General features: G+C 55.6%; 1 protein-coding gene across 3 annotated transcripts; it reads right to left on the bottom strand.

Annotated features, from left to right (window-relative positions):
• Positions 1–2,362: 2,362 nt before the first annotated feature.
• TP53INP2 (tumor protein p53 inducible nuclear protein 2) lies at positions 2,363–24,095 on the bottom strand. Of its 3 annotated transcripts, none has more exons than XM_030288716.4 (4): positions 23,895–24,095; positions 14,974–15,304; positions 11,571–11,862; positions 2,363–9,800 (listed from the first exon to the last, which is right to left on the bottom strand). In XM_030288716.4, the coding sequence occupies exons 2-4, from the start codon at positions 15,095–15,097 to the stop codon at positions 9,548–9,550; spliced, it is 669 nt and encodes a 222-aa protein (XP_030144576.1). In that variant the 5' UTR covers positions 15,098–15,304; positions 23,895–24,095; the 3' UTR covers positions 2,363–9,547. The 3 variants fall into 3 exon arrangements, with proteins under 3 accessions (XP_030144576.1, XP_030144577.1, XP_072773157.1); XM_030288717.4 differs by having other exon boundaries at positions 11,571–11,700; positions 23,895–24,092; XM_072917056.1 differs by lacking the exon at positions 23,895–24,095 and having other exon boundaries at positions 11,571–11,858; positions 14,974–15,109.
• Positions 24,096–24,997: the final 902 nt, after the last annotated feature.

Raw genomic sequence — 24,997 nt, 5'->3', positions numbered from 1 at the left:
CCTCTGGGGATAGGGATTGTCCTGGGAAGCTGTGCCAGGACTTGACAACCTCTTCCATGAAGAAATGTTCCCCAATATCTAACCTGAACCTCCTCTGGTGCAAATTGAGGCCATTTCCTGTCATGCTCTGCCTTGTTCCTTGGGAGCACAGCCCAACCCCACTCCACCCTCTTGTCAGGAAGTTGTGGAGAGTGAATGTTTCCCCCAAGCCTCTTCTTCTCCAGGATGAGCCCTCTCAGCTCTCTCAGCTGCTCCTGGTGCTCCAGCCTCTTCTGCAGCCCCATTCCCTTCTCTGGATACACTCCAGCTCCTCAATGCCTTTCTTGTCATGAGGGGCCCAAAACTGTCTCCAGGATTGGAGGTGTCTCACCAGTGCCCAGCACAGGGCACAGTCACTGCCCTGGTCCTGCTGCCACACCATGGCTGGTACAGGCCAGGTGTCATTGGCCTCTTGCCCACCTGGGCACACCAGGCTCCTGTTCAGCTGCTGTCACCGACACTCCTGAAGCCTTTTCCACCAGGCAGCTTTCCAGGCACCCTTCGGTGTCTCCATCCTCCTGCCAGTGGGGCTGCTCGTGTCCCTGTACAGGCACAGCTGATGTGGGTACGGGAGCCCCCCAGTCTTTGCTGCTCTCCACTGAGGCTCACCATGCTCCCTGCTTGGCCTCGCTGCTCCTGTTGCTGCTCAGGTTGGGTGGGAAGCTTTGGAGAATAAGGACAAAGTCCACAAAACTGGGAAGTCTTCACAGAAAAGGTCCACATACCAATAAACCAGGGGAAGAGGGGCAATGTGCTTCAGTTTGTGGGAAATACCGCCCTGTGGGGAACAGACAAGTTTGAGGTCAGGGTCGCCATTTACAGGGACATGGACCTTGGGAAAGAGTAACTCCAAGATCCTGCCACTGGGAAGGAGCCTTGGAAGGAGCAAAGGCCCCTGTAATGGTCCTCTGAGCAGTGCTGGACCTTGGAGCAGCTCACAGTCAAAGCCCTGGAGGAGAGCTGAGCCAGGCTGCGGGCAGGGAGGGCAGCCCATGGGGTAGGGAAGTGATCACTTGGCATTTGGGGATCTGGAATAATATCACCTGGTTTCCACCTCCCACCCAAGCACAAGATGTTGATAATTTAGAGGAGACACAAGAGAGGGCCACCAGGATGGCCTGGGGTGGAACAGCGAACCAAAAGGAGACACTGAGGGAGATGGGCACCATCGCCCTTTTGTGATCTGCAGAAGATGGAGCCAGGATTTTCTGGACATGCGAGCTGGGACACAGGGATGGACACCACCAGGATAAATGGAAAGAGAGGAGCTTCTGAGTGGGCAGAAGAAACTATTCCCCCTGGGACACAGTGGCAGGATCTCTCTCTTTGGAGAATTTCAAGCATTGGCTGAACAAAGCCCTGTGGTCTGAATTCAGTACTTACCCTGCTGTGAGCAGGATGTTGGACTGGAACCCTGAGCTCCATCCATCACAAATAACCCTAGGCTTTGTCTCCAGCTGCCAAACTTGGTTTTCCCATAAGAAGGTTCATCAAAGCTATGAAAGCTCGCTCCCAGCTATTTTTTTCATTCCCAGTATCTAATCTAACATTTCTCTGAAGTGCTCTTCCCAGCACCTGGGGGGTCATGGGTGTCTCCTTGGCTTGACTCTGCTGGAGGAGCTGGCACAGCCACTGGGCTGGGCAAGCCCCATCCCACCCCTGCCCAAAGCTGCTCATGGCCATGTCTCCTCTCATCTTGGGTATCTCCAAGGATGAAGACTCCTCAACCTCTCAACCTGCTCCTGTGGCCAACCACCCTTGCAGTGAAAAAGCATTTTCTTATGTTTAAGTGATTTTTTTTTTTTAAACTTCAATTTGTGTTCTCACCCTGTCCCTGCACTGAGAATGTTCCAGCTCTGTTTTCTGCACTCCCCCCATCAGTAATCTGCACACAGGGCGGGATCTCCCTGAACTGCCTCCAGGCTGGTCCGTCCCAGCTCTCAGCCTCTCCTCATTTCCAGCCTTTAAGCACATTGTTGGCATCTCTGCCTCTCACAGGTACTGAGAACATCTCACACTGTGCTTGGAGAAACAGATGATGCTGCAGTGATTGGCTGATCTGGGATTTTCTCAGGGCACTCGACATCTGCTTTAGCTCTGTCAATATCTGCTGAAATGTAAGGTTTGGTAATGGGGAGGGGGGAAAAAATCCCCTCCAACTCCTCAGCCTGTGCTATCCCCCTCCTGTGTGTCCTTGTCTTCAAAGGGGATGTTTTTCTGTTATTTGTCTCTTAAACCATTGATTTTTTAAAAAGCATTCCTAAAAAACCAAAGCATTTTGCAGACAGATTTACTTTCAGGCTTTAGAGGAATACACATAAAATAGATTTTAAATATATATTTTTTTATTTCTTGTGATTTTTCTTTATATTAGATTTTTTTTTTCAGTCAAGAGACAGCATTACAACCTAACAACCAAAACCAGGTTACACACACACAGGCACACTACACAATGTGTCCCAGGCAGTCGACACACGGCAAATGTTTACACAATGTCCTACGAGGAGGAGACACCCCTTCCCTACGAACCCTGCTTACACCAACTGAACACAGAACACACAGGAAGGACGGATTTCCTCAGCTTCGAGTTCCAGACGAGCTCTCAGTCCTGCAGCACAGGTGATGCAGAAAAGGTGGGGCTGGTTTCTCCCTCTTCTCCCGATGCCCCGTGGTGGCCGTGCCAGGGTAAGGCAGAGCCCGGGGCAGGAGCTGCTCTGCCCGGGCTGCCCCGGGCACAGGAACATTCTCCAGGCATTTCAGAGAAGGCTTAAGGCAACCTTTTCCCTTTTCCAACCATGGAACACCATCTGTCCTGGCACTCCTGCATCCATTGTGCTGCTCCTGCTCGCTCTCCAACGCAGCCCAGTGAGCAACCGGGGTTTAGAGCTTTTCAAAGCTGCCTAAGAGATTTAGTATATCCAAAATGCTAAATGCTTTTTAGCAAAAAAAAAAAAAAAAAAAAAAAAAAAAAAAAAAAAGCTTTTTGTGGCTATTCATTCTGTTGGAGTTCTCTTAAAAACCCCACAGTGACTTTGAAAACAACACAGAAACACAGAAATACCGAAAACTGACTCCCTGGTCACCTCTTGCATAGGACTTGTAACTGCAGTTCAGTGATTTATTCAAGTTCTGTAATTGTGTTTAAAAAAGATGCCAAACCATGAAAAAGGGTGAAGGCACATGTACAGTCAGTCCCGCTCAGGGGTGGGTAATGTGTGGGCAAGTTTCACAAGCAGGTACCAGGGGTGGATACATACAGATAGAATATTGCAGTGCTCGGGGGCTCTGTACAAGGACAGTTCTGACACAAGAGAACATTTCACTGGTTTACTGCTACACCTTGTGCTGCTCCCTCATCCCCAGACTTCCAGAAGCACAAAGCTGAGGATAAGAATTCAGTGAGACTTGGGCACAGCTGCTCACAGCTCCCCAGCAAGGGTACATGAGGTGAATGTGAAAGAGCAGAGGAGCTTTGAGCTCCCCTGTGCAACCCATTTTTAAGCTACACTTAGAATTTACTGTGCTGTTTTCCCTTCCATTTGCAGAGAATAAAATCTTCCCCCCACCATGCAATGAAATAGGGTCAGAGTGGAAGGCAGAGGGATTTTCAGGAAACAACAACATAGGTTCAGCTGCAACATAGACAAAGCTTGGCAGCTCTTTTCATGCTCTGGAGCATGGGGCAGCATCCCTGTAAAAATTATGGGGTTGGAAAAGCAACCCCTTTGCCAGCCCGGGAGGTATGAGCTCAGAATGAGTGACAGGGGACACACTTGGGTGACACCATTCTACACAGAACTGAAAAGACAATCACACATAAACGCCACCTTTGCTATTAAATAAAGCTGCTCATCCTTGTCATCCTCATTCCTCCAAGGAAAGGGTTATGGGTTTAGTTAATGACAAATGTTTTCAAGAAGCAAAAGAAAGGTTGATAGAACAGGGAGACCTCCTGGCCAAGCGAATCCAGCTGCCCAGAGCCCATGGCTGGGGAGTGCTCTGGGATCCTGGAGATGAGGGAGGAGAAGGTGGAATCTCCAGTGGGGCTGAGGACACCTCTCAGGCAGGCAGAGCCCTTCCCACTGCTGCATCCAGCTCCTACAGCCACGTTCAGGCAACTTGTGGCAGCTGCTCCAGTGATGGGAATGGGATGGGGACGGAGCCCATGAGGATAAGAGGAGGTTACTGACTTTGTATGGAGCAGATCTGAGAGGTGGAAAGCTTCACCTTGAAGAACACAAACCCTGAGGGGATCAGCCCCTTGTAAGGCCCATTCCTGTGGCAGTCCCCTGGGAAGGGGGGCTGCCAGTGCCATGGATGTCCCTCCTCGGGCTCTGGTCCCTGCCTGCAGCTGTGCTGAGGAGGTCACCACAGTCCCGTGGTGCAGAAGGGTTTGGGGGGGAAGCTCTGAGAAGCTGGGGGGATGCTGGGGTGCTGATGCTTCCCTCCTGCCACCAGCAGCTATTGCAGCAGCAAAGGAGCAGCAAAGGAGGAGCAGCAGACTGGAGGCTGGGAGTGGTGGCAGCTGCCAATCCCTGGTGGCTGAGATCCCAGCTGTGGCACCAGCTGGACATGGGTGGCCTCCTGACCCAGAGACTCAGGGAAGAGTCAAGGACTGCCAGCAGCCATTCCCAGGGCACTGGGGCTTGGTGCTGCCTTCAGAGATATGCCAAGAACCATTTCTCTTGACTTGAGGTGACTTATGTCTTCTTAGTGTTTCCTAATTAATGTTTTTCAATAAATTCACATTAACTTTAATTTCCACTTTATGCAGGGCAATATAATTGATACTGATCCAGAGGGGCAACTGCAAAGCTGTGGGATTCAAGCCTAGAACCTCACTGGAGTATTTTTTTTTTTTTCCTTACTGGTGTGGTAAGACATCTAAGTGGGTATTTTGCTTCCCATTAAGGCTGAACAGAAGAGGAAGAAGAACTAGTATGATGTAAATATAAAATTATTGATTAGAAACATGCCTAAAGAGAGAAGATTCCCACAGCAGTGATCTTTGGGATGAGCCACACGTTTATGTTCTGCACAATGAGAAGGAAATATGGACTCCCATGGAAAGAATCGTTTTCCAAGCTTTTGTGGCAGAGTTTCTTAGAGCATTTGTGAGTGCAAGTTTCAGAGCAACAGGTGAGAAGGACTTTGCCCCTACTCCCTTGGCATCACTCCAGCCCTGCGGTGCCAAGCAAGAGCCAGAATTCAGCGGGAGAACTTTGCTGTGGCTGCTGGTGAGGGGTGCTGAGAGTGCCGTGGCCACAGCTCGGCCAGTGCAGCACGCACAGCCTCGGAGGCCTGGGGGCACTGGGGGCACTGGGGCAGCCCAAGAGGTGGCACTTCTCCAGCAGGGCTGTCCCTCCTGATCCCACCACGCTTTGAGGGTTTATCCCTCACGCTGGGATGTGGCAGCCAGAGCAGAACCAGGCAAGCAGGGGCAAATCTTACTTGAAGAAGATCCCTGCACCATGGGCCCTTCAGTGGTGGGAAGATTCTTCCCTCTCTAAGGGGTCTCACAAGCTCCAGCCACTGCTGAGAGCACTGTCCCAGCCCCCTCAGTGCCCTGCTGCCCCTGAGCCTGCGAGCCCAGTATGGGGCTGGGAGCTGAGCTGGGGCTGGAGCCCGCTCAGGTGTCTGAGCCCAGCACTGACACACTGCCCAGCAAAGCTGCCATTCACTGAACAGGGATTTGCCCAGGCCTCTCCACTGGGAATTCTTCCCTTTTTTATGCTTTCATTGCAAGAAATACAAAAATTTCTTTCAGTTGCCTGCATCACCATTTCCCCAGGTGATCATTTCAATGGCTTCCCCATCCTGGTTGTGCCCTGATCCCAGTGCTGTGGTGGATCAGGCCATAACACACAGTCCTGCTGCATTTCCCAAACCCTAGGAGGCTCAGTGCTGAAAATCCATACCTGGTTGTTCACAAGCCAGTCCAAAAAGGGACCAGTCACATTCGGCTGTAAAGGTGAATTTTCAGGTCATGAACAAACGAAGAGGGGCTGCAGCCCAGGAATGATCCCACCACGAATGGCCACAATTTCTTTTTCACACAGGAGTGTCAGGGCACCCTGCAGCTCCTGTCACCGCCACATGATGCCACAGGCCTCATCCCTGCAGCATCCCCAAACCAAACCCCACATTCTAACAGAGAAGCCTGTGGAAAAGACATTTTAAAGACCCTAACAAATAGGTTTGTCCCTGAGTCCATGCTGTAGTTTCCCCCAGACAAGTACAGAAAAGAAAGCAAAATTCACCCCACCTGTCCCAGCAGGACCAGCTCAAGAGCTCCCTGCAAACCAGAATCTTCCCATTGGAAGCACCACACAGTGCATCACAAATACTGGGTGCAAAAAAAATCCCCAACAAACCCCTAGAAAATTCAACCAAAACAAGCTACAGAATACCTACACTGGGCTGTGAAATATCTACACATGCAAATGGATGCACACACAGGAAGTTCTCAGTTTTTAAGCACCTTTCATTTGTTTTAAATTTGAGGAGACAAAAATCCTCAGTGAAATGGGGTTTTCTTGCTCTGGCAGCACTGGGCAGGAGGCCTGGGACCAGGCCAGGCCTTGTGCTTGCTGCTGGGCAGGAGCAGAACACTGCAGGTCTTCTGCACGGGTTGGCCAGAGCACAGGGAGGTTGGGTCACACTGGGAGTGACAGGTGCCTTGCAAGGCTTGGCAGGTGAGTGTTAGGTGTTAATGCATGGCAAGAGTGCAAACAACAGAGGGGACTTGCAGGAGCTCATTTGCTGTGGTTTGTGCACTCTGCTGACCCTCCAGAGGGTCAGGGTCTGGATTGACTTCTTCATGAAAACGTTATTAATAATTTATTAATCTTTTATAAACATACTCTGCATATAAAGTGTAGTAATAGTTCTGCTTCATCTCCTGTGCTGGCTGTGCACAGAGTGATGAAAGACATCTCCGACTGGCACAGAAAGAGTTTGAATTTGCTTCTGAAAACCAGGACAGAGGAAGAAGATCACCTGTTTGAAATGGGCACTGGGGGCTGGGCGCTGGTGGCAATGCCAGGCTGAGACAAGTCCCCCAGGAACACGGCCAAGGGCTGCTGGCTCACAGCAGATGACAAGGGTGCATGGGAGGATTTCCATAAAGATTTCTCTTGGGGTACCATCTCCAGCATTTGGGCAGGCATAGGAGAGCCTGGCAGGTGAGACGTGGTAGGATCTGCCTCAGGGCCGCTGCTCCCCCAGCCTGTTCCTCTGGGAGCTCCTGAGGCAGCAGTGGGGGTCAGCCAGCCTCTGATTTCTGGAGTGCTCCGGAGGGACTGGCAGCAGGACAATTTGTGTGGAGACCAAGCTGGGGGCTGGACAGTGCTTGGCTTCTCCCCTTCTTGATGTGTACTGGGGCCAGAGAGAAAATGCTTCCTCCAATCTGCTGCCACTGAGAGGTGCATCCAGCAGGGATGGGAGGGCAGCACCCATCAGACACCCGGGCTCAGCCCCTGCCTGCTGCCACGGCACCTGTGCCACTGTCCCTGCACGTGCCCTGCTCCCAGTCCATCCCAGGCATCACTGCAGGGGCAAAAAAGGCATTGAGGGTGAAGCCCAGGAAGCCAAAGGATGTAAACGCTCCCCTGGAGTCAGGAGATGTCAGCCTCTTCACCAGCAGGGAGATCTCGGTGTGGTCTCAGGCTGGCGGGGGACAGAGGAGGTGGGGAGGCCCCAGGAGAGCGGAGCCATGGCGAGGGCACGGAGTTCCACCTTGGGATGTACAGCTCTGCAGCTGCCCAGCTCTGTGCTTGTGGGGAGTGAAGGGGAAATGCTGCAGGTGGGCAGCAGCAGCTGCTACTACAGTCCAGGCTCCCTGGCCCAGAGCTAGGGGCTATTGCAACTAAGAAAGTTCATTTTGGCTTTAGTCTTATTAAAAGAATTCATAACTATCAGCTGTTTGGGCTCACCACAATTCCTTCAGCTGAGGTCTCCAGCTGATATTAAGGGATGAAACATGGTGAGTGGAAGAACCTCTGGCGAAATCAGAATTTTCTGGAGTGTTGTGGGGGTATTTCTTGTCTCAGAGGGTGGGAATCCAGGCTGTGAGCTGGTCATGAGCAGGATGCTTTCCCAGGGCAGAGGGTGCAAAACCAGTTCCTAAAAGGAGTGAACTGGGGGCAGATCAGCAAATTTCTGCTGGATTTGAAGCTGCCTCACTGTTGCTGGAGCCAGTGAAAAGCCTGGACCATGTTCTTCCAAAGACAGAAGGAGTCCATCACGGAGACAGGAGGGATTTGCATTAAAAATTAGCATTGCCTAGCAGTGGAATTTGGCCCTTCACGGGAAAGGATGCCATTTTTAGTGGGGAAAGATGCCGCCTCTGTCACAGCTGCTGTTACAGCAATCCTCTCACTCAGGCCTGCCCCATCCCGACCCTTTGCAGTGGTTCCCAGATCCATCTTTGTCCTTACTTCAGCCTCTTCGCTCCGGCCTCCTCTTCAGCATCTCTGCACCACCACCATGGACGTGCTTTGGCCACCTCGGGGAAGTTGTGCAGATCCCTGCCTCGTCTCCCCTCCTGAGGACTAACACCAGGCAGACAACGACCCTCAGCTTTACAGTGCCTCTTCTGAGTGTACAGGTACAGAGAGGAATATAGAAATATACACACACACACACACAGGCGTGCCCTGTGCATGTACCCTGTATGGGGATACAGTGTGGCTGGGGTAGCTGGCTGGTTCCAGGACCAAAGGGCTTGCTCAGGTGGGACCACCAGCCCGGTGATGCCACCCCAGGCTGGCCACCCCTCGTGGCACGGTAGGCAAGGGCTCTGGCGCGGCGCTGGGACGGTGCTTTGATTCCTGAGATTCCTTTTAAAGTTGATTTTAAAAAAAAACACCGTGAGGCACCAGGAGCTGCCTGGCTGACCCAGCCACGGAGATTCCACTAGCGCTTTCAACCACAAGCCCCTTCAGGACTGGCAGTGGGGCATTATCTTATCATGGTAAAATGTAGCTTAAAAATCAAGGAGAGAGAGGAGCGTTCGCTGGTTTTGCAGGGCAGAAGCATTATTTAGTGTCATTGATGACATTTTCCTAAAAATCCCAAATCTTGTGGCTTCATTGCTCTTGTCACTCCCACTCAATGTCTCTGTGACATCCCAGCCAGGCTGTACATGGAGTGGTGATGTGAGGAAAGGCACCGATGTCACAGGTTTATCAGGACAAACAGGTTTCACCAGGAACGGGTGGATTTCAGGAAGAGGTGATTTCATGGAAATTCTGATTTCCCGCGTGAAGGCTGCCGAGGCAGCCGGGGAGGGGTAGTGTGGCCCTCCACGCCGTTGGCTCCGGGAGTCGTGACCAGACGGCACCGAGGGCGAGGGGCGCGGTGAGGGGACAGGAGGGAGATGAGGAGTGCGGGCCAGGCGTGCGGGCGCGGGGTGTGAAGCGAAGCCGCCGCCGTGTCCCCGGTGTCCGTGGGGGCCGCTCCCGGGGCCGGGCCCGGCCGGGGGGAGCCCCTGGGCGGCGGAGCGAGGTCAGTAGTTGCAGTGGCGCTGGCAGGGCTGGTGGACGAAGGCTCCTGGGAGCTGCTTGGCGCGGCGGGGCGGGCGCTGCCGGGCCCTGTTCTGCCGCTGCAGCGCCTTCTGCGCCAGGCGGTGCCGCTCCGCCATCTGCCTGGCCCGCTGCGCCCGCTGCGCCTGCCCCGCCTTGTCCAGCGCCGCCGCCTTCACCGCCAGCGCCCGGCCGCGCTGCGCCGCGGGCGGCTCCGGCCGCGCCTCCGGGACGGGCCTGCGGGGACAGCAGCGGGGACAGGGGGTCAGCACCGCCCCGGCAGGCGGGGACAGCGGGGTCAGCACCGCCCCGGCAGGCGGGGACAGCGGGGACAGCGGGGACAGCGGGGTCAGCACCGCCCGGCAGGCGGGGACAGGCCACCGACCCCCGGCACGGCCCTGCGGGGACAGCAGCGGGGACAACGGGGTCAGCACCGCCCCGGCCGGCGGGGACAGCGGGGTCAGCACCGCCCCGGCAGGCGGGGACAGGCCACTGACCTCCGGAACGGCCCTGCGGGGACACCGGGGACAGCGGGGTCAGCGCAGGAGCACCGCCCCGGCAGGCGGGGACAGCGCCACCGACCTCCGGCACGGCCCTCCTGCCCCACGGCCCTCCTGCCCCCATCTCTCCTGCCCAACAGCCGGCCGAGCGGAGCGAGGCTCCAGGAAGGCAGGCTCTGGGACACCCGAAAAAATCAAGACACCACCAAAAACTCCACTGTGCCTGCGTCCCTTGAGTCTGGTCTGTCTCCATCCCGCTGTGACCCCTTTGGAGCCTTGCTAGTCTCAGGTTCCCTTTAGCCCTTTTTGCCCCCTCCAGCACTGAGGTGCTCCAGAAGCTCTGGACATCAAGCTCTGCCCCTCAGGGAGACTTTGGAAAGAGAGAAGTCCTGAAGGAATGGTGTCACCTAGACAGGAATGGTGTCCACTAGCCAGGACCGGTGTCATCTAACCAGGAATGGTGTTCCGGCCAAGAATAGCAACCCCCAACTAGGAATGCTGTCCTCTAACTAGGAATGCTGTCCCCTAACCAGGAACAGTTCTCCTGGCCTGAAGCAAAGCTCACCCCAAATTCTTAGTCCTCCCCTGCCCCACCAAGGGCTTCAGGGGCGGTGTTGGAGGGCTGGGACTGAGGGGAGAGCAGGGACCCGTGGCACGGTGGCAGCCACGGCAGCAGTCGGGCTGAGCATGGGCATGCTCCAGGTTTTCCTTGGCGGCTGCTGGGCAGGGGAGAGCAGCCCTGGGGGGAGGGCAGAGCTCCAGGATGTGGGTCCAGGAATAGGAGTGGAGGGCTCCAGTGCACCGGCCTTGGGGGGCAAAGGGGCTATTGGGGCATTTCTGTTTAATTTCCCCACTGCTAAGCTGCGGTTTGGGGCAGGGAGACGTGTCCCACTCCCCACAGCTGTGGGATACCCACCCCCCTGCTGGGCCAATCTGGAGACAGGTGGGGGGTTGAGGGGGGCTGCAGCACCCTCCTGCCTGAGGGGTGCCACTGTGCCCCAAGGCCACCCTGTCCCACTGGGCTTGCTTTGCTCGGGCCATGCCTATGCTAACCCCCGGTGTAAGCCCTGCCTGGCAACCCCCCCCGGGGCGGGTGGCAGGGTGACAGGTGGCACTGTCACTGGCAGGAGTGGCCTTGACAGAGGTGGCCGTGCCAGGAGACCCTGCTAAGGGCAGGGGAGATGAACATAGCCCTCTCCCAGCACAGCCCAGTGCCAAGCTCAGCCCTGGCCATCCGAACATGCTAATGAGACCACTTAGCAGAGGATTTTGGGACTTGGGGGCTGCCAGCCATGCATGGTGCCAGCTGGGGCACCCTGCCAGATATGCAGAGTGTTCCCTGAGGTAGGCATGGTGACACTGATATCCCCACTGCCACACTATGCCCACGGGTGAAACATTTCTGGGTGTAGGCAGGTGTTTGGGATGACAACACTGACCATGCACCCCTGGTCCCTCAGTGGGTGCTGGGGCTGCTGGCCCCCCAACACCCTCACAGTGCACTCACTCTGCAGCATCGTCCTCGGGGCCCTCCCCATCCACCTCGAGGGTGCTGGTGACATAGACGGACATGCTGGGGTGCTCGATGAGCAGGTCCTCCATGGGGCTGCTCTCCACGCCGTCGGGGCCGGGCTCCTCTGCAGTAAAACAGGGGGGAGGGGTGACAAACCAACTCTCGTCCATCAAGCAGGGACCGGCCGGAACCGGGGAAGCAGCCAGCGGCGGCGGGCGGGGTCGCGCCGAGCGCCCGGTGCCACCGGCAGCCGCGCGGCGGGCGGGCCCGGGGCGGGCACGGCTGCCTGGGGCGGGGTGCAGAGCCATGCGGGGCGCAGCGGGGACACACACATACCATGTACAGTGGGAGGGACGGAGGGAGGGAGGGAGGGGGAGAGAAAGGGGCATCGTTAGTGCGAGAGACTCCCACCGCCAGCACGCCGCCACTCGCGGGCCCGCGCCAGAACCCCCCGTCCGGCACGGAAACGGCTCTGCCGGGACAGGCTGACCCACAGAGGTGGGACCCCAGCAAGGTTTACTGCAGCAATGGGGTTTTTCCTTCTCAAAAGGAGAGGAGAAGTCCAGGCAGTGAAAAACGCTGCTTTCCCTGTTCTGATGGCACCTGAGCCGGGCCGGGCCGGGCCGGGCCGGGCCGGGGGAACGCGGACACGCCGGTGCTCACAAACACCAGCAGCACTCCGCAAACACGGAAACCAAGCACACACAGCACAAAAACAGTCCACACCTTTTCTCTGGAAGAAATCATGGGAATTAATTCTTCAGCAAAGGTTTTCACTGTGCCTTCAACTCCAGCCTGTTAGAGGCCAAATTTTGAGTGGCTGATATAGAAGCTGACACCCTCCGAGCCTCCCATGCCTTCCCTTCCTCACCTCTACCTGGCAGCAGCACTTGGGCCAGTGCTTTTCTGTGCTTGGAATTTCTGGCGCTGTAATGCGCAGGGAGCATGCACCAAATGTGGGGACACCCACACCCATTCCCAAGTCACCAGGGGGATTGGAAGGAACTGCTGAGGGGGGAGGCTGTGCAGTATCTACATGGACCCTGCAGCTGGATGAGGGAGCAGGAGGAAGCACAGATGAAACAGAGCATGGGGCTGGGTATTCCTGGCTCCGTGCATCCCTGCTCCTCCTGCAGCTGATGCTCCAGCCCAGGACTCAGGACAGGCCACAGCTGACCTTACAAACACAAGAATGTCTTTTGCCAGCTCAAAGGATATCAGCCTATTAATAGCTGTTAACATGCCGGGCTGGAGAGTGTTTGTCAGCCTGGGGACAGCCACCGAGCTCAGCTGGAGCAGCACTCCCACAACAGGGCACGGAGATCATCCTGGGCACTGTGCCCATCCTTTGCCAAGGTGGGGTTTAATGTCACAAAGCAGTATTTTGGGATCCTCAAGTACCTCAGCCACATCCTGAGAAATGCTCTTTGCTCTCTCCCTGGGTGCTGAGCAGGGCCAGGCTAAGCAAGGGGGCAGGGGCAGCATCAGAAACATTCCAGGAAGGCCTGAGTAATTCGGGTGCATTTTGCAACACAGGGGGCAATGACCAGGCTGACAGAGGCTGGATCCAGAGGCTCCCTAGGCTGCCTCTCTGCTGCTGGGAGGGAGCCAGGCTGGGAGCTGCTGCTGGCCACCACAGCTCCAAGGGAAAGGATGGGGCTCTAGGCTTGGTTCTTGGAGTGTTTGCTATACTGAAGCCCCAGAAACGGGGCTGAAAGAAACTGGTCCCTCAGTGTTCAGGGACTGCTGTGGGAACAGACTGCAGCTGAATTAGCAGTGGGGTGCCATTCATAGGCAGACACTGCTGGAAGCCAGCGCAGCACCGAGAGCCGAGGCGCTTCACTGGGAAAACATGGGAGCGTTTTGTGCCAGAGTCAAGCTCTGGTCCCCTCTGAGCCATCTGCAGCCTTCACCCAGGGATCAGGGCACAGCGTGGCGTTTCTCTGGCTGGGAAGCTCCTGGCTCCTCCTGGCATGCCTTAGGCACACTGCAGCTGCTGCCAGCTGGCCCTGACACATGTCCCTGTGTGCCCACTGCTCCAGGGACCTCCTTGCAACAGCCCCCTGCCATGGCACTGCCGTGACCCTCCCTGGACAGTCACCTGAGTGCCCAGAAGACAGGGAAGCCTCCACAACTGCCCTTGCCCACACCACCCATCACCTCCAGCAGCTCTCCACCAGGCATGGGGCTGGCCCTGTCCCCTATCTCAGTCTTGTCCCTGCTCTGGTCCCCTCTCCAGGTCACTGCATATGATAAAAAAAAGCCTAATGAACAATCTGAATAACAAAAACAAGCATGGGGAACAGGCAGGGAACATCTGCTCAGAAACCTGCTGCCTGCAAGAGGGAGGACAAACCCCTCCTCCTAAACCTGCAGGACACATATGTGGTCCCCTAAGCTGGAGCCTCACAACCAGCCAGGGGCTACCAAAGCAGAGCAGCCATCAGGAGCTCCTGCACAGGCAGGAGAGTTTGTCTCTGACTGCTGCTGGATTTGCAAGGAAAAGGTCATAAAAACATCATTGCAATTGGCTGAGTCATCAATCTACAACAGAAACTCCCAAAGTCTGAACAGAGCTGGAGAAGATCTGCACAGGAGGAATTCAATCTGCCTGGCTGGTGTTACACAGGGCTCGGGATGGCTCTGGGAAGGGGAGCCCTGTGGGCTCTCTAGGTACAGGCACCTGGTGCCAAATATCCTTTGTGCTTGGCATGGACAGTGGGAATAATTTGGGAAGATAATGCCGATGGAGCTGAGATTTACTCTTCTCAAAGGACCCAAACATGGCCAGATCCCCAGCTGGAACAGGTAGGCACCACTGCCACCTGCCCTCCCATGGGGACATGCCCCCCTGCCCAGGACTGGGGCCTCCCAGGGGAACGGGCTCCTGGTTTGCTTTCAGCAGGGGCAGGGCAGGGAGCAGCTGAGCTTGTCTCCTCCTGGAAAAGTGCTGCTGTCCAGGGCACAGCCCAGGCCATGGCAGTGCCCAGCCTGCCAGGGATGGGCCCCCCCCCCCCACTGACCCCCGTGGGCAGGATCACCCTAAAACCCTGGGCGATCTCCCTGCCTTACCAGGCTCCCCTCCTGGCATGGAGGTACCTGGAGGCTTCTGGGCAGCAGCAAGTCCAGCTGCAGATGCTGATGCTGCTCCCACACTAGCAGAAAGTTGAGAACCACCACTGGGAGAGGAAAGGGGAAAAGGAGCAGCAGGTCAGGGGGCTGCAGTGACCACAGAGCTGGGCACCACGGGCAGAGCAAGGGGACCAGGGGAGAAAAAATGAAGGGCAGAGCTGCTCCCTTGTGGTATAAGCTCATCTGCTGACATAAGGGTTTGCCCAGCCCTGGAGAGACAAGGTGCCCCAGAGGCTGTGGGAAGAAGTTCTGTTGCTTTGCTCACCTGCAAGATCAATTATGAGCCAGCCATCCTCCTCCTCCTCTTCCTCAACAAAGGGTTTGGGCTCCTCCAGGCCCTCTGGTGTATTGCTGTCACTGAAGAAGAGGCTGGTGAGACGCTGAAACATGGTGGAGAGCAGTCCAGCAGGATGGACAGGGAGACAAAGCTACTGCTGGGCACCAGTTTCCAGGCACAGATGCAGGAGAGATGGGCAGGGAGGGAAGAAAGAGCCCTTGAGGTGTCAGTGACAGAGATGTTTGGCTGCCAGGGAAATCAGAGCTTAGTGGTTCACAGTGCAATTGTGAGGTGCTTCACTTGGCTTCAGTGCAAAGGCCTGGAAAAGGGAGAGAAAAAGGAACAGCACATTAAAACAGGCTGGGAGTGTGGCCCTCCTGCATCCCAGGGGCTCAGATGGGCTCAAGGGGACAGCAAAAAGGTGCCTCTGGCACTGATCTGTGCTATGGGCTGTCCCAGCTGGTGCTGTATCCAAAGCAGCACTGGGTGCCTGTGCCCTGCAACCCCCCCCTGCATCAAGCCCCATTGCAACCCCATCTTGGTGGGCAGGGTGTCCCAGGAGACCATCCCCAGGAGCTGGCAGGGATAGAGGAGACACTGTGCCTAAGTCTGTCAAACATGCCAAGCTCCTGGCAGCAGGCAGGACGAGGATAGCATTGTCACAGAATCCTAGACTGGTTTGGACAGGGAGGGACCTTGAAGGCTCATCTCATTCCACCCCCTGCCATGGCAGGGACACCATCCAGTATCCCAGGCTGCTCCAAGCCCAGTCCAACCTGGCCTGGGACACTTCCAGCTATCCAGGAGCTGCCACAGCTTCTCTGTGCCAGGGCCTCCCCACCCTCACAGTCAAGAATTCCTTCCCAATATCCCATCTAACCCTGCCCTATGCCAGTGGGAAGCCATTCCTTCCTGTCCTGTCACTCCAGTCCCTTTCCAGATCTTTTGGAGCCCCTTTAGGCACTGGAAGGGTTTCCCTGGGTCCTCCTCTCCAGGTGAACACCTCCAGCTCTCTCAGCCTGTCCCAGAGCAGAGGGGCTCCAGCCCTTGGAGCATCTGTGGCCTCTTCTGGACTCACTCCAGCAGCTCCACATCCTTCTGATGCTGGGTCCCCAGGGCTGGAGGCAGCTCTGCAGGTGGGGGCTCACCTGAGTGGGCAGAGGGGCAGAATCCCCCCTCACCTTTGCCCACTCTGTGAGGACAAGCCCAGGATGCTGTTGGCTCTCTGGGCTGCCAACACACACTGTTGTTCACATCCAGCCTCCCATCCCAGCCCTTTGTGGTCTCTGCTTCACCTCTGCTCAACTCATCACTGTTTTATCCCTGGGAAAGCAGATTCCCTCCAGTGTGGGGGGAGGTCAGCACTCATTAATTTCATTAATGTCTGCCAAGCTCATGGCAAGGCACAGGAGTGGCAGCCAAAAGGTACATTTGTGTGTTATTTTGTGCCTCCTGGTCCAGAGACATTAAAAGAGGATGAAAATGCCACCAGGAGCTCAGTGCAGTGAGAAAGGACAGCTGGGCGCTGCCGTGCTTGGCACACTGATGCATTGAAAGGGCAAATCCCCATTTCATGGCAATGCCCCAGTTCAGGACCCTGTCAGCCAAGGGGCCATGGAGCTTGAGTGATGTTCCACCCAGGAAAACTCCACCTGCCCCAGGCAGCAGGGAAAGGGTAGGGGGCACCGTGTGTCCACCCCAGTCCTCCAGCAGGACAAGTTCTAGCTCAGCCCTGCTGCCCCGTGGCTTCCCCAGTCCCAGCATCCTGGGAAGGTGGCTGGCCTGGACACTGCAGTTCTGGCGCTCAGGCACTCTTTTATTCATCCCTGTGGGATGGAAATGCCTTTTGCAGTCTCTCAGGTGCCTTGGGAGGAACCACATCTGCTCTACAATGCAGAAAATGAGAAACCAAAGGAGCCTTCCCCCAGGATGGGACCCCTTGGAGCTCAGGGGTTCTGATCTCAGACACTTCCAGATGCAGAAGGGAGTGATGGAGCACGAAGCAGCCCTGCAAGAGCCAGCTCTCCCTCCCTGGCACGGCCAGGGCAGCAGTGTGACACCACCTGTCCCCTAGGGCAGGTCCTTGGTGGCTTCAGTTGCCGCAGAGGCACAAGGCAGACCACGACCCACAGCCATGCCCTGCTGCAGACAGCAGCACTCAGGGCTCCAGCCCAGCTTCCCACGCTGGGATGGCTCAGCTGAGACTCTCTCTCTCACCAGGAAGAACAGGAGCTCAGGGAGGACTGCTCTGTGTCCTGAGAGGGTCCCTGGCTTCCCCTGGAGGCACTGAGACGTGACAGAGTTGTTTCTCTGACCCCACAACAACCACAGCCATGCTGTTACCCTCCAGTGCTATCAATTAAATCAGTCAGACACCCCCCTCACCTGGATCATTAGAGCATATTAATATAATCCAGGGAAACAACAGGCAGAGGGGCTGGTGGCCAGCTGGGCCCTGAATGCACTCTGGTGTGCTCCACTCCAAGCACAGTGGGGGCTCCCTCCCTCCCACAGGATGTCCACGTGCCTCCATTCCCACCGGGCAAGGCTGGCAAAGGCCACCCTGGCCAGCCCTGAGGGCTGTGGCACACAGCCACAGTCTCAGCACAGCAGCTCAGCCTGGAAACCTGGCACCTGCCTGAGCACTCGCCTAGGCAGTAAATGCCTTTTAATATGACATGAATATTACTTATCTAAGAAGTTTATTAAATATCTAATTGTGGCAGAAACTCCACAGCTCCCAGGTTCCTGCTGGTGATGTTCCAGAGTCTCCCACTGTTTGCTGCTCCCCAGGTGCCTGGGCAGGAGAGCTGGGGCAGCTCATGGCAGGCACAGGGGACACAGGGGCCAGACCCTTGAGACCACCATGGCCCTGGCTCAGTGTGAGGCCAGGAGTGGGTTCATGTGCTTATTGAGCTGGGGCTGGCAGAAGTGCTGAGCCAAAGCTGACCCCGGTGTCACCAGGCAGGTCCTCAGGATGACACAGTGGGGATGGGGACAGCAGGGTCTCCTGTGCTGTGCCCCAAGCCCAGGACTAGTAGGACACTGCCAATGCTCTTGACCTACCTCGTGCAAGTGTCACTTTGTCTGCTGCCCAGATGTCACCCAACAGCAGAACTGGGGACAAGGTCTGTCACACTGGGACAGGGGACGACAGTGGCCCCAGTTTGGCTCAGGGCAAGGTAACCCAGAAAAGCACCCAAGCAGGCAGAGATTTTCACTGTTGCCAAAGACAAGTCAGCCTGGAATGTCTTACTGCAGTGAGTGCTTCCCATGCTCTGCAGCCTTGGCTTTGGGAGCCCCCTGCCAGTGGCGCATCCTCCAGCAAGCTCAAAGCCAAATGACCCCTGACATGGTCAAAACCTTTTCATTTTCCTTTGTTAAATCATGACAAAAGCTTTCACAGGACAGCAGGAAAGCTGTTCCCTCAGGAACAGCTCAGAGCACCTCCCTGCTTAGGGACCAGAAAATCACAGGAAGGGAAGTAAGGTACCTGGATTCCTCAGGTGTCCACCCCAACCCAGAGGTAATTTGTCTTTTCTGAGGACACAACAGACACTCTTATTTTTGATTGTCCCCTCTCCCAAAGCTAACTTCTTAAGTTAAGGCACAGGGGCCCACAGGCAGCTGCTACAGCTCTGGAGGAAGTGGGAGAGAATTAGAAGTTCCCCCAAGAGCAAAATACAAAATGGATAATTTTAAAGGTTCATTCCCCAAAGAATTTCAAGTAAGTCTCCAGCTGACACCCTCCCCAGGGCAGGGAACATGGGGTGGCCCTGACCCCTTTCCTGGTGCAAGAGAGACTGTGCCATAGGTGGGCTACAGTGGCAGGACCAGCCCCATGGTGGTGCCCAGGGAGCTGCAGGAGGATCCTGGCAAAGCCTTCAGGATCAAACCAGGAGGGTGAAGGCAGGAGCGAGTCCAAAATGCAGGCAAGGGCCAAAATGAGCATTAATCCTGCCCCTCACTTTGCCCTGTCTCTGAAAAACTCAGGTCAAAGCAGCAGGATGAAGCTCTGATCTCCAGAACTCTCAGCAGGTTTGTGGGTGACACTGAGCTGTGTGGAGCAGCCAGTTCAGCAGATGGGAGGGATGGGGCACCCAGAGGGTCCTGGGCAGCCTGGAGGAGCTCACATGAACCTCCTGGAGTTCAACCAGGCCAAGTGCAAGGTCCTGCACCTGGGCCAGGGCAGCCCCAGCACCAGCACAGGCTGGGGCTGGCTGGGTGGGGAGCAGCCCTGGGAGAAGGACTTGGGGGTGCTGGTGGTGACAAATTGGATGTGCCCTGGCCATGGGCACTGGCAGCCCAGAAACCAATCCTGCCCTGGGCTGATCCCACAGTGTGGGCAGAGAGGAGGAGGAGATTCTGCCCCTCTGCCCACCCAGGTGAAACCCCACCTGCAGAGCTGCCTCCAGCTCTGGGGACCCAACGCCAGAAGGATGTGGAGCTGCTGGAGTGAGTCCAGAGAGGCCAAGGGCTGGAGCCCCTCTGCTTTGGGCCAGGCTGGGAGAGCTGGGGGTGTTCACCTGGAGAAGAGAAGGCTCCAGGGAGACCTTGGGGCCCCTTCCAATGCCTAAAGAGCTGGAGAACAACTTTGGACAAGGGGAATGGCATCACACTGTCAGAGGGCAGGGTTAGATGGGATATTGGGAAGCAATTCTTGACTGTGAGGGTGGGGAGGCCCTGGCACAGGGTGCCCAGAGCAGCTGTGGCTGCCCCATCCCTGGAAGTGTCCAAGGCCATGCTAGATGGGGCTTGGAGCAGCCTGGGACAGTGAAAGGTGTCCCTGCCATGGCAGGGGTGTGGGATGAGAAGCTCTGTAAGGTCCCTTCCAACCCCAGGCAGTCTGTGAGTCTGCAATCTCCCACCCCACTAGAAGGGAGCAGCTCCTGGCCTAGGAGACCCTCCTGGCAGCCACCAAGCTCCTCCATCAGTTCATCGTAGGGGCTTGGGGGACCTGCTAGCCCTTCACAAGGCAAGAGACTCCTTGGCCAGCTCCTGCCCAGTCAGATGGCCACATGCCACCTCCATCCCCGCAAGCTCCACCACACACTTCTCTGGCTGGAGCAGCCAGTAGCAGATCAAGCTCTGAAGTTTATCCAGGTATTTGAAAAGCCTCTGCTTTCCCTGCAGCAAACATTCTCCCCATTTACACCAGGGCATGGAGGGCTGGCAGCCTCAATGGGAACTGCAGAGCAGGAGGGACCCAAATGTGCCCCTGACAGGGGACTGAGGTCAACCTGTGCCTTGTCACCAGGCAGAGGTGGTGCCCACAGAACCAGTTTGGACCAAGAGATGTCTTCTCTTCCTCTCAGGTCCCTTCTTCCAGCTTTCTTGCACCTGCAAGTGCCCCACATCAGTGGGGGAGCTGTGTCCCCGCTCAGGACACAAGGGGCTTGCCTATATACCACACCCTGGGGCTGAGCTGCCCCAGAAACCACACACTGACCCCCTGTCCCCTGCCAGAGCTGGGGCCACCACCACAGGACAGCTGCCATCCTTCCAAGGCTTCCACAAACCCCCTGACCCAGCATGTCAACCAGGCACTGCCAGCAAAAGGGGACAGCCCACCAGGGACACTCACCTGGAGACAGACAAGTTTCTAAATTAATTATGTCCATCAGATTCCTTCTGGAAAGTCCAACAGCCTTTTACAACAAGCCAGAAGTTATTAAAAATATTAAATTTAAAGTGGAAGTAAGGAAACCACAATGCATCAGAAACCTTGACAGAATAATTAGTTTTCTGAGTCACCGTGGCCATAAATAACCCCAGGAGCTAAGAACAGGGAGCAGGCTGGGCAGCAAAGCCCCGGGATGCAGCAGGAGCTCATCGGGGCAGAGGCTGCAGCGCCCCAGGACTGGTGGCACTCACAAGTCACAGTGTGCAAGAAAACAGCAACTCCCCTTGGAAATGGCAACAGGCTCCCTGAAACTTTCCATAAATACTCGGTGGCAGGAGGGATGCAGCGGGAGCAGCCCTTCCTCAGCACAGCCAGCCCAGCAGGAGGCCGAGGCACAAATCAGGTGCCTTCCTCCAACCCCCTCGGGAAACGGGATTTTCAACTCATTTTTCCTACATTAGACAAGCGTTTCAAAGGCTCGCTGTGCTGGATGTAGGAAAATCCTAAACGCAGCACAGAAACACAAAACACAGAGGGGATCCAGCAGCTGGACAGCTCAGGGGAGCTCTGCTCATCACCCCAGAAATAACAGTGAGTTATCCCTGGGCTGTCCCCTACCCCTCCCCATCAAGGAACAGACCAGAGGTGGCAGGAACTTGCCTGGGACAGTTTGGTGGGGCTGAATTAACGTTGAATTTGGTCCCATGACTGTGCTACAGGTCCAGCTGATCCCATTGCTCTGCCAGCAGGCCCATGGATGGGATTCCCTTGGGGGAGCCCTGGGAACAGGGGCAGAGCTGCACCCCGAGGTGCTGCCAGCACGGACAGACTGATTCCAGCAAAACAGAGGCTGAAGCTGAGCCAGAGCCTCTTCCATGGCAGATCAGGGGAGTAGAGGGGGGGAAGGCAGAGAGCAGTTTGAAAAATCAAAAAAAACTCTTGATCAGCTTATTAAAGCAGACCAAGACAGAAAGTGGAAGAGCTTTCCTCAGCCAGTCCAGGGTCTCAGCAGGGACTAGAGTTCCCACATGCTCCTCCAGATCCTGCCTGAAGGAGGGGGACCCTACAGAATGAGATGTTTTTCCCAGAGTTGGTCTCTGCATGCACAGCAGCTCTTCTGTTCACTGCTGCACAAAGGTCCTTACCCCAAGGGCAAATGTGACCTCATGCTGCTTGATATCATCACACACAGTCCTGGCAAATCTGCCAGGGGCTGGCAGAATCTTGGAAATTTTAGATTTGTCATGAGTCATGCTATGAAATTTTAGAACTTTCCACTCTGGGATGCACTGGGTGAAGCATCCCAAGCAGTGAAGCATCCTGAGGAGCTGTACACTGGGAGGAAGGGGAGCAGCCCAGCCTTACAGCCTCCACAAAGGCTGAACAGTAGCTGGTACGCTGGACTTGGACACCACAAGAACCCTGAGCTCCCCAGCAGCTCCCTCCAAGCCCACTCAGGGCCCCCCTCACTGGAGAGGATTCGCTGTGCAGTCAGCATTAAAAACCCCTTAGATACAAGTTTGGTCACAGGGTTGTCCAGTCTAATTACAATCAGGTAATTACCATTGCACAAGCAGGTGTTACCATTTTATTATCTGAGGGAAAAAAAAACTTGTATATTTTTCCTTTTTTGTTCACCCAGATAAGCAGCAGGTCAACTCAACAGGTTGCCAACAGTGAACTACAGCAGACAGCTTTTGGTTTTTTTTGTTGTAGGTTTGTTGTTTGAGGGGGGAGAAGGGGAGTATTTTGTAGGGAGGAAATATAAAAGGAGATAAAAGTTTTATTTTAGAGCAAAACAACACATTTCTTGGCACTCTGTAGATTAAGCCTGGTGGGAAAGGAGGTCCAGCATAGTCCTGTACCAGAGCCCAACACCTGTTTCTGGGAGGGTTTCTGGGATTGTTTCCTTCCCCAGCAAAACCTTGGCTGAACAAGCTACAGCACTTGGCACCTGCCCAGCTCAGCTCTCTTTGGTGCTGCTTCAGCACCGGCTATTGCTGGCCTCAAGGAAGTTTAATCCACTATTTTGGGATGCCAGTCTCTTTGCTCAGGTGCTCTAAACAGGGCTGTAGTCCCCTACACAAATATGTATATGTATGTGCATAAAAGAATTATAAGAGCAAAAATGTCCTTTTAAACCTGTTTCTACACTCCACAAAGTCCAAGTTTTTCCACAGTGAGTCCCCCAGATGGGAGAAGCATTAGTTTCCAGGGCTTGCCAGGCCCAGCCAAGCTGAGGTGAGAGAAATGAAATCCAGAGGAAAGTTGCCCTTTTAGGACATTACTTATTTGAGCTGTCCCAAAGGAGGCGCCCTTAGAGCAGCGATAGCAGAGGGAGATGCTGTGTTTGGTACCTGAGGGACTCCTGGGATGCAGGGGAGCTGCCCCAGGGCACAAACCTCAGCTGAACACTGCCAGCGTCCTCCCCCTCCACGCACGGCCCCTGCCCGGCCAGCACACTAAACTCAACAAAAATATCAAAGCATACATCTGAATTTTATAAAAACTGGTGGAATTTACAAAGGCAATCGAGATCTAAAGACAGAAGGATTTAAATCCAAAGCACCAAGGATTTGCTGGAAATAAGTTAAATAGATAATACTTTGTGTTAGAGATTTACATCTATTTGTATTCGCTACAAAATTTTATTTGATATAGTATACTGTATATGCTGTATTTCATACGGTATATAACATACAGTATAAGAAGGTGTCCCTACCAGGACACCCCCTGCAGGGGGTCGGAACGAGATGAGTTTTAAGGTCACACCCAAAGCGACTCATTCTGTGATTCTATGACATATTTCATATATTGACACATACTTATATATTTACATTCCTTTTCCAAAACGCCACGTTTCGCACCCAGAGCGTCTAAACATCACGCGGGGAGACACATCCCCGTTTCCTGCTGAGAAAAGCCGCAGCAGCGAAGGCGCGGGAGGGCCCCGGTGCCCCCACGCGTGACCACGGCGGGCGAGTCCCACGTGCCGCGCCCGCCACCGGGCCGGGCCGGGCCGGGGGTCACGGCGGGACACGGGTGAGCGCCGTGACGTCTCAATGTCAAATGCAAATGAGTCACGTCACCGCAGCGCCGCCAATGGCAGCGGGGAACGACCGCCAATCTTAATGGGGTGAAGCAGAAACAAACAACAGGCGCGGGGGGGCCGACACCGAGAGGGGTCCCGGGCCGGGCGCTGCCCGCCGGGGCTCGGTGAGCCCGCACAGCCTCAACCCCCGGGCCTGACCTCGGGGCGGCCCCACCGCGTCCCGCGGACACTCACCGGCGCTGCGTGTCCCAGGCGGCGGAAGACGCTGAGGTAGTGCCGGTGGGGTGCGGTGGATGCAGTGCCAATGCCGGTACGGTGCCGGTGCCGGTGCCGGTGCGGACCCCGCGGTTCTGCCGCGCCGCTCCCCCTCACAAATCGGCACCTTCCCACAGCTGATCGTGACGTCACAAAGCGGCCCCGCCCACCGCCGCCGCCGCAGCCAATGGGAGCGGCCGCGGGGCCCGCCCGGGACGGGACCGGGACAGGGCGGCGGGGCCCGGGGCCCGACGGGGGGACAGGCCGGGGCCGGGCGGCCGCCCGGCCCCGGCCTGTCCCCCCGACGGGCCCCGGGCCGCGGGCAGAGGGGCTGGGGACTCCCTTCGCTGGCCCTGCCGGAGGGAAGGGACAGAGGCTTGAGGCTTCCCAGACACCCACTCCCCCCTCACTGCTGCGCTGCAGAGGCCTCGTCTAAAGACAAGTTTTGGACACTAATGAGGGGCGAAACCCCTGGATGTGCCCCCGACCATTGCCCACCTGCGAGGAGGATCAGGGCCGTCATGAAGAACGACACCAGGAACGTCCCTGGAGTGTCACAGCCCCTCAGGCGGCTTGGCATCACAAGGTTTGCCTTCGTCCTCAGCATGGGCTGACCGTGGCACCAAGGTTTGGTTTGACATGGTGCCAGACACGGCAGGATATTGTCTGTATAAAGATAGAACGTTTATTAAAACAGTCATTAATGGAGCCATTTGGGTGTCTGAGTCATGCATGGAACAGTTAGGACTCATCTGACACCACAGGTGAGAATTCCCCATTGTAAATTCACAAGAGGTAGAATTTAATTGTGTCTTATTCAACACGAGGTCACAAATTAAATAACATTTAGTCCTCTGTAATTGAAAGATCTTGCAGAAGAGTGTAAACCATTTTGAGAAGACAGCTGCCACCCCACTTTGCCAGGAGGGGAAGTGGAAGAAGCCTCTAAAGCTTGAAACAGTCCTAAGCAGAAAATACCCTCATTTGGGATGTCCATGAATGTCAGAATCTGTGGGTATTGGTGATTCCGAGATTGTAGAAAGTCTCTGTCTTTCTGCCCCTTTGCCAAAGCAGAAGCCATA

The sequence above is a fragment of the Taeniopygia guttata genome, chromosome 20 (assembly GCF_048771995.1).
Source record: "Taeniopygia guttata chromosome 20, bTaeGut7.mat, whole genome shotgun sequence".
In the NCBI taxonomy this organism is placed as follows: Eukaryota; Metazoa; Chordata; class Aves; order Passeriformes; family Estrildidae; genus Taeniopygia; species Taeniopygia guttata.
The sequence above is the reverse complement of the archived record's forward strand: the minus strand, read 5'-3'. Positions and strand labels throughout refer to the sequence as shown.

Excerpts from the sequence above, each read along its gene's own strand:
- TP53INP2 (XM_030288716.4), bottom strand. The coding sequence starts at position 15,097 with ATGTTTCAGCGTCTCACCAGCCTCTTCTTCAGTGACAGCAATACACCA. Across the intron at positions 11,863-14,973 it reads GCTCATAATTGATCTTGCAG|GCAGCCGTGCCCGCCCCGGG; the intron begins GTGAGCAAAGCA and ends ACCCCGCCCCAG. Across the intron at positions 9,801-11,570 it reads CCCGAGGACGATGCTGCAGA|GCCCGTCCCGGAGGCGCGGC; the intron begins GTGAGTGCACTG and ends CTGTCCCCGCAG.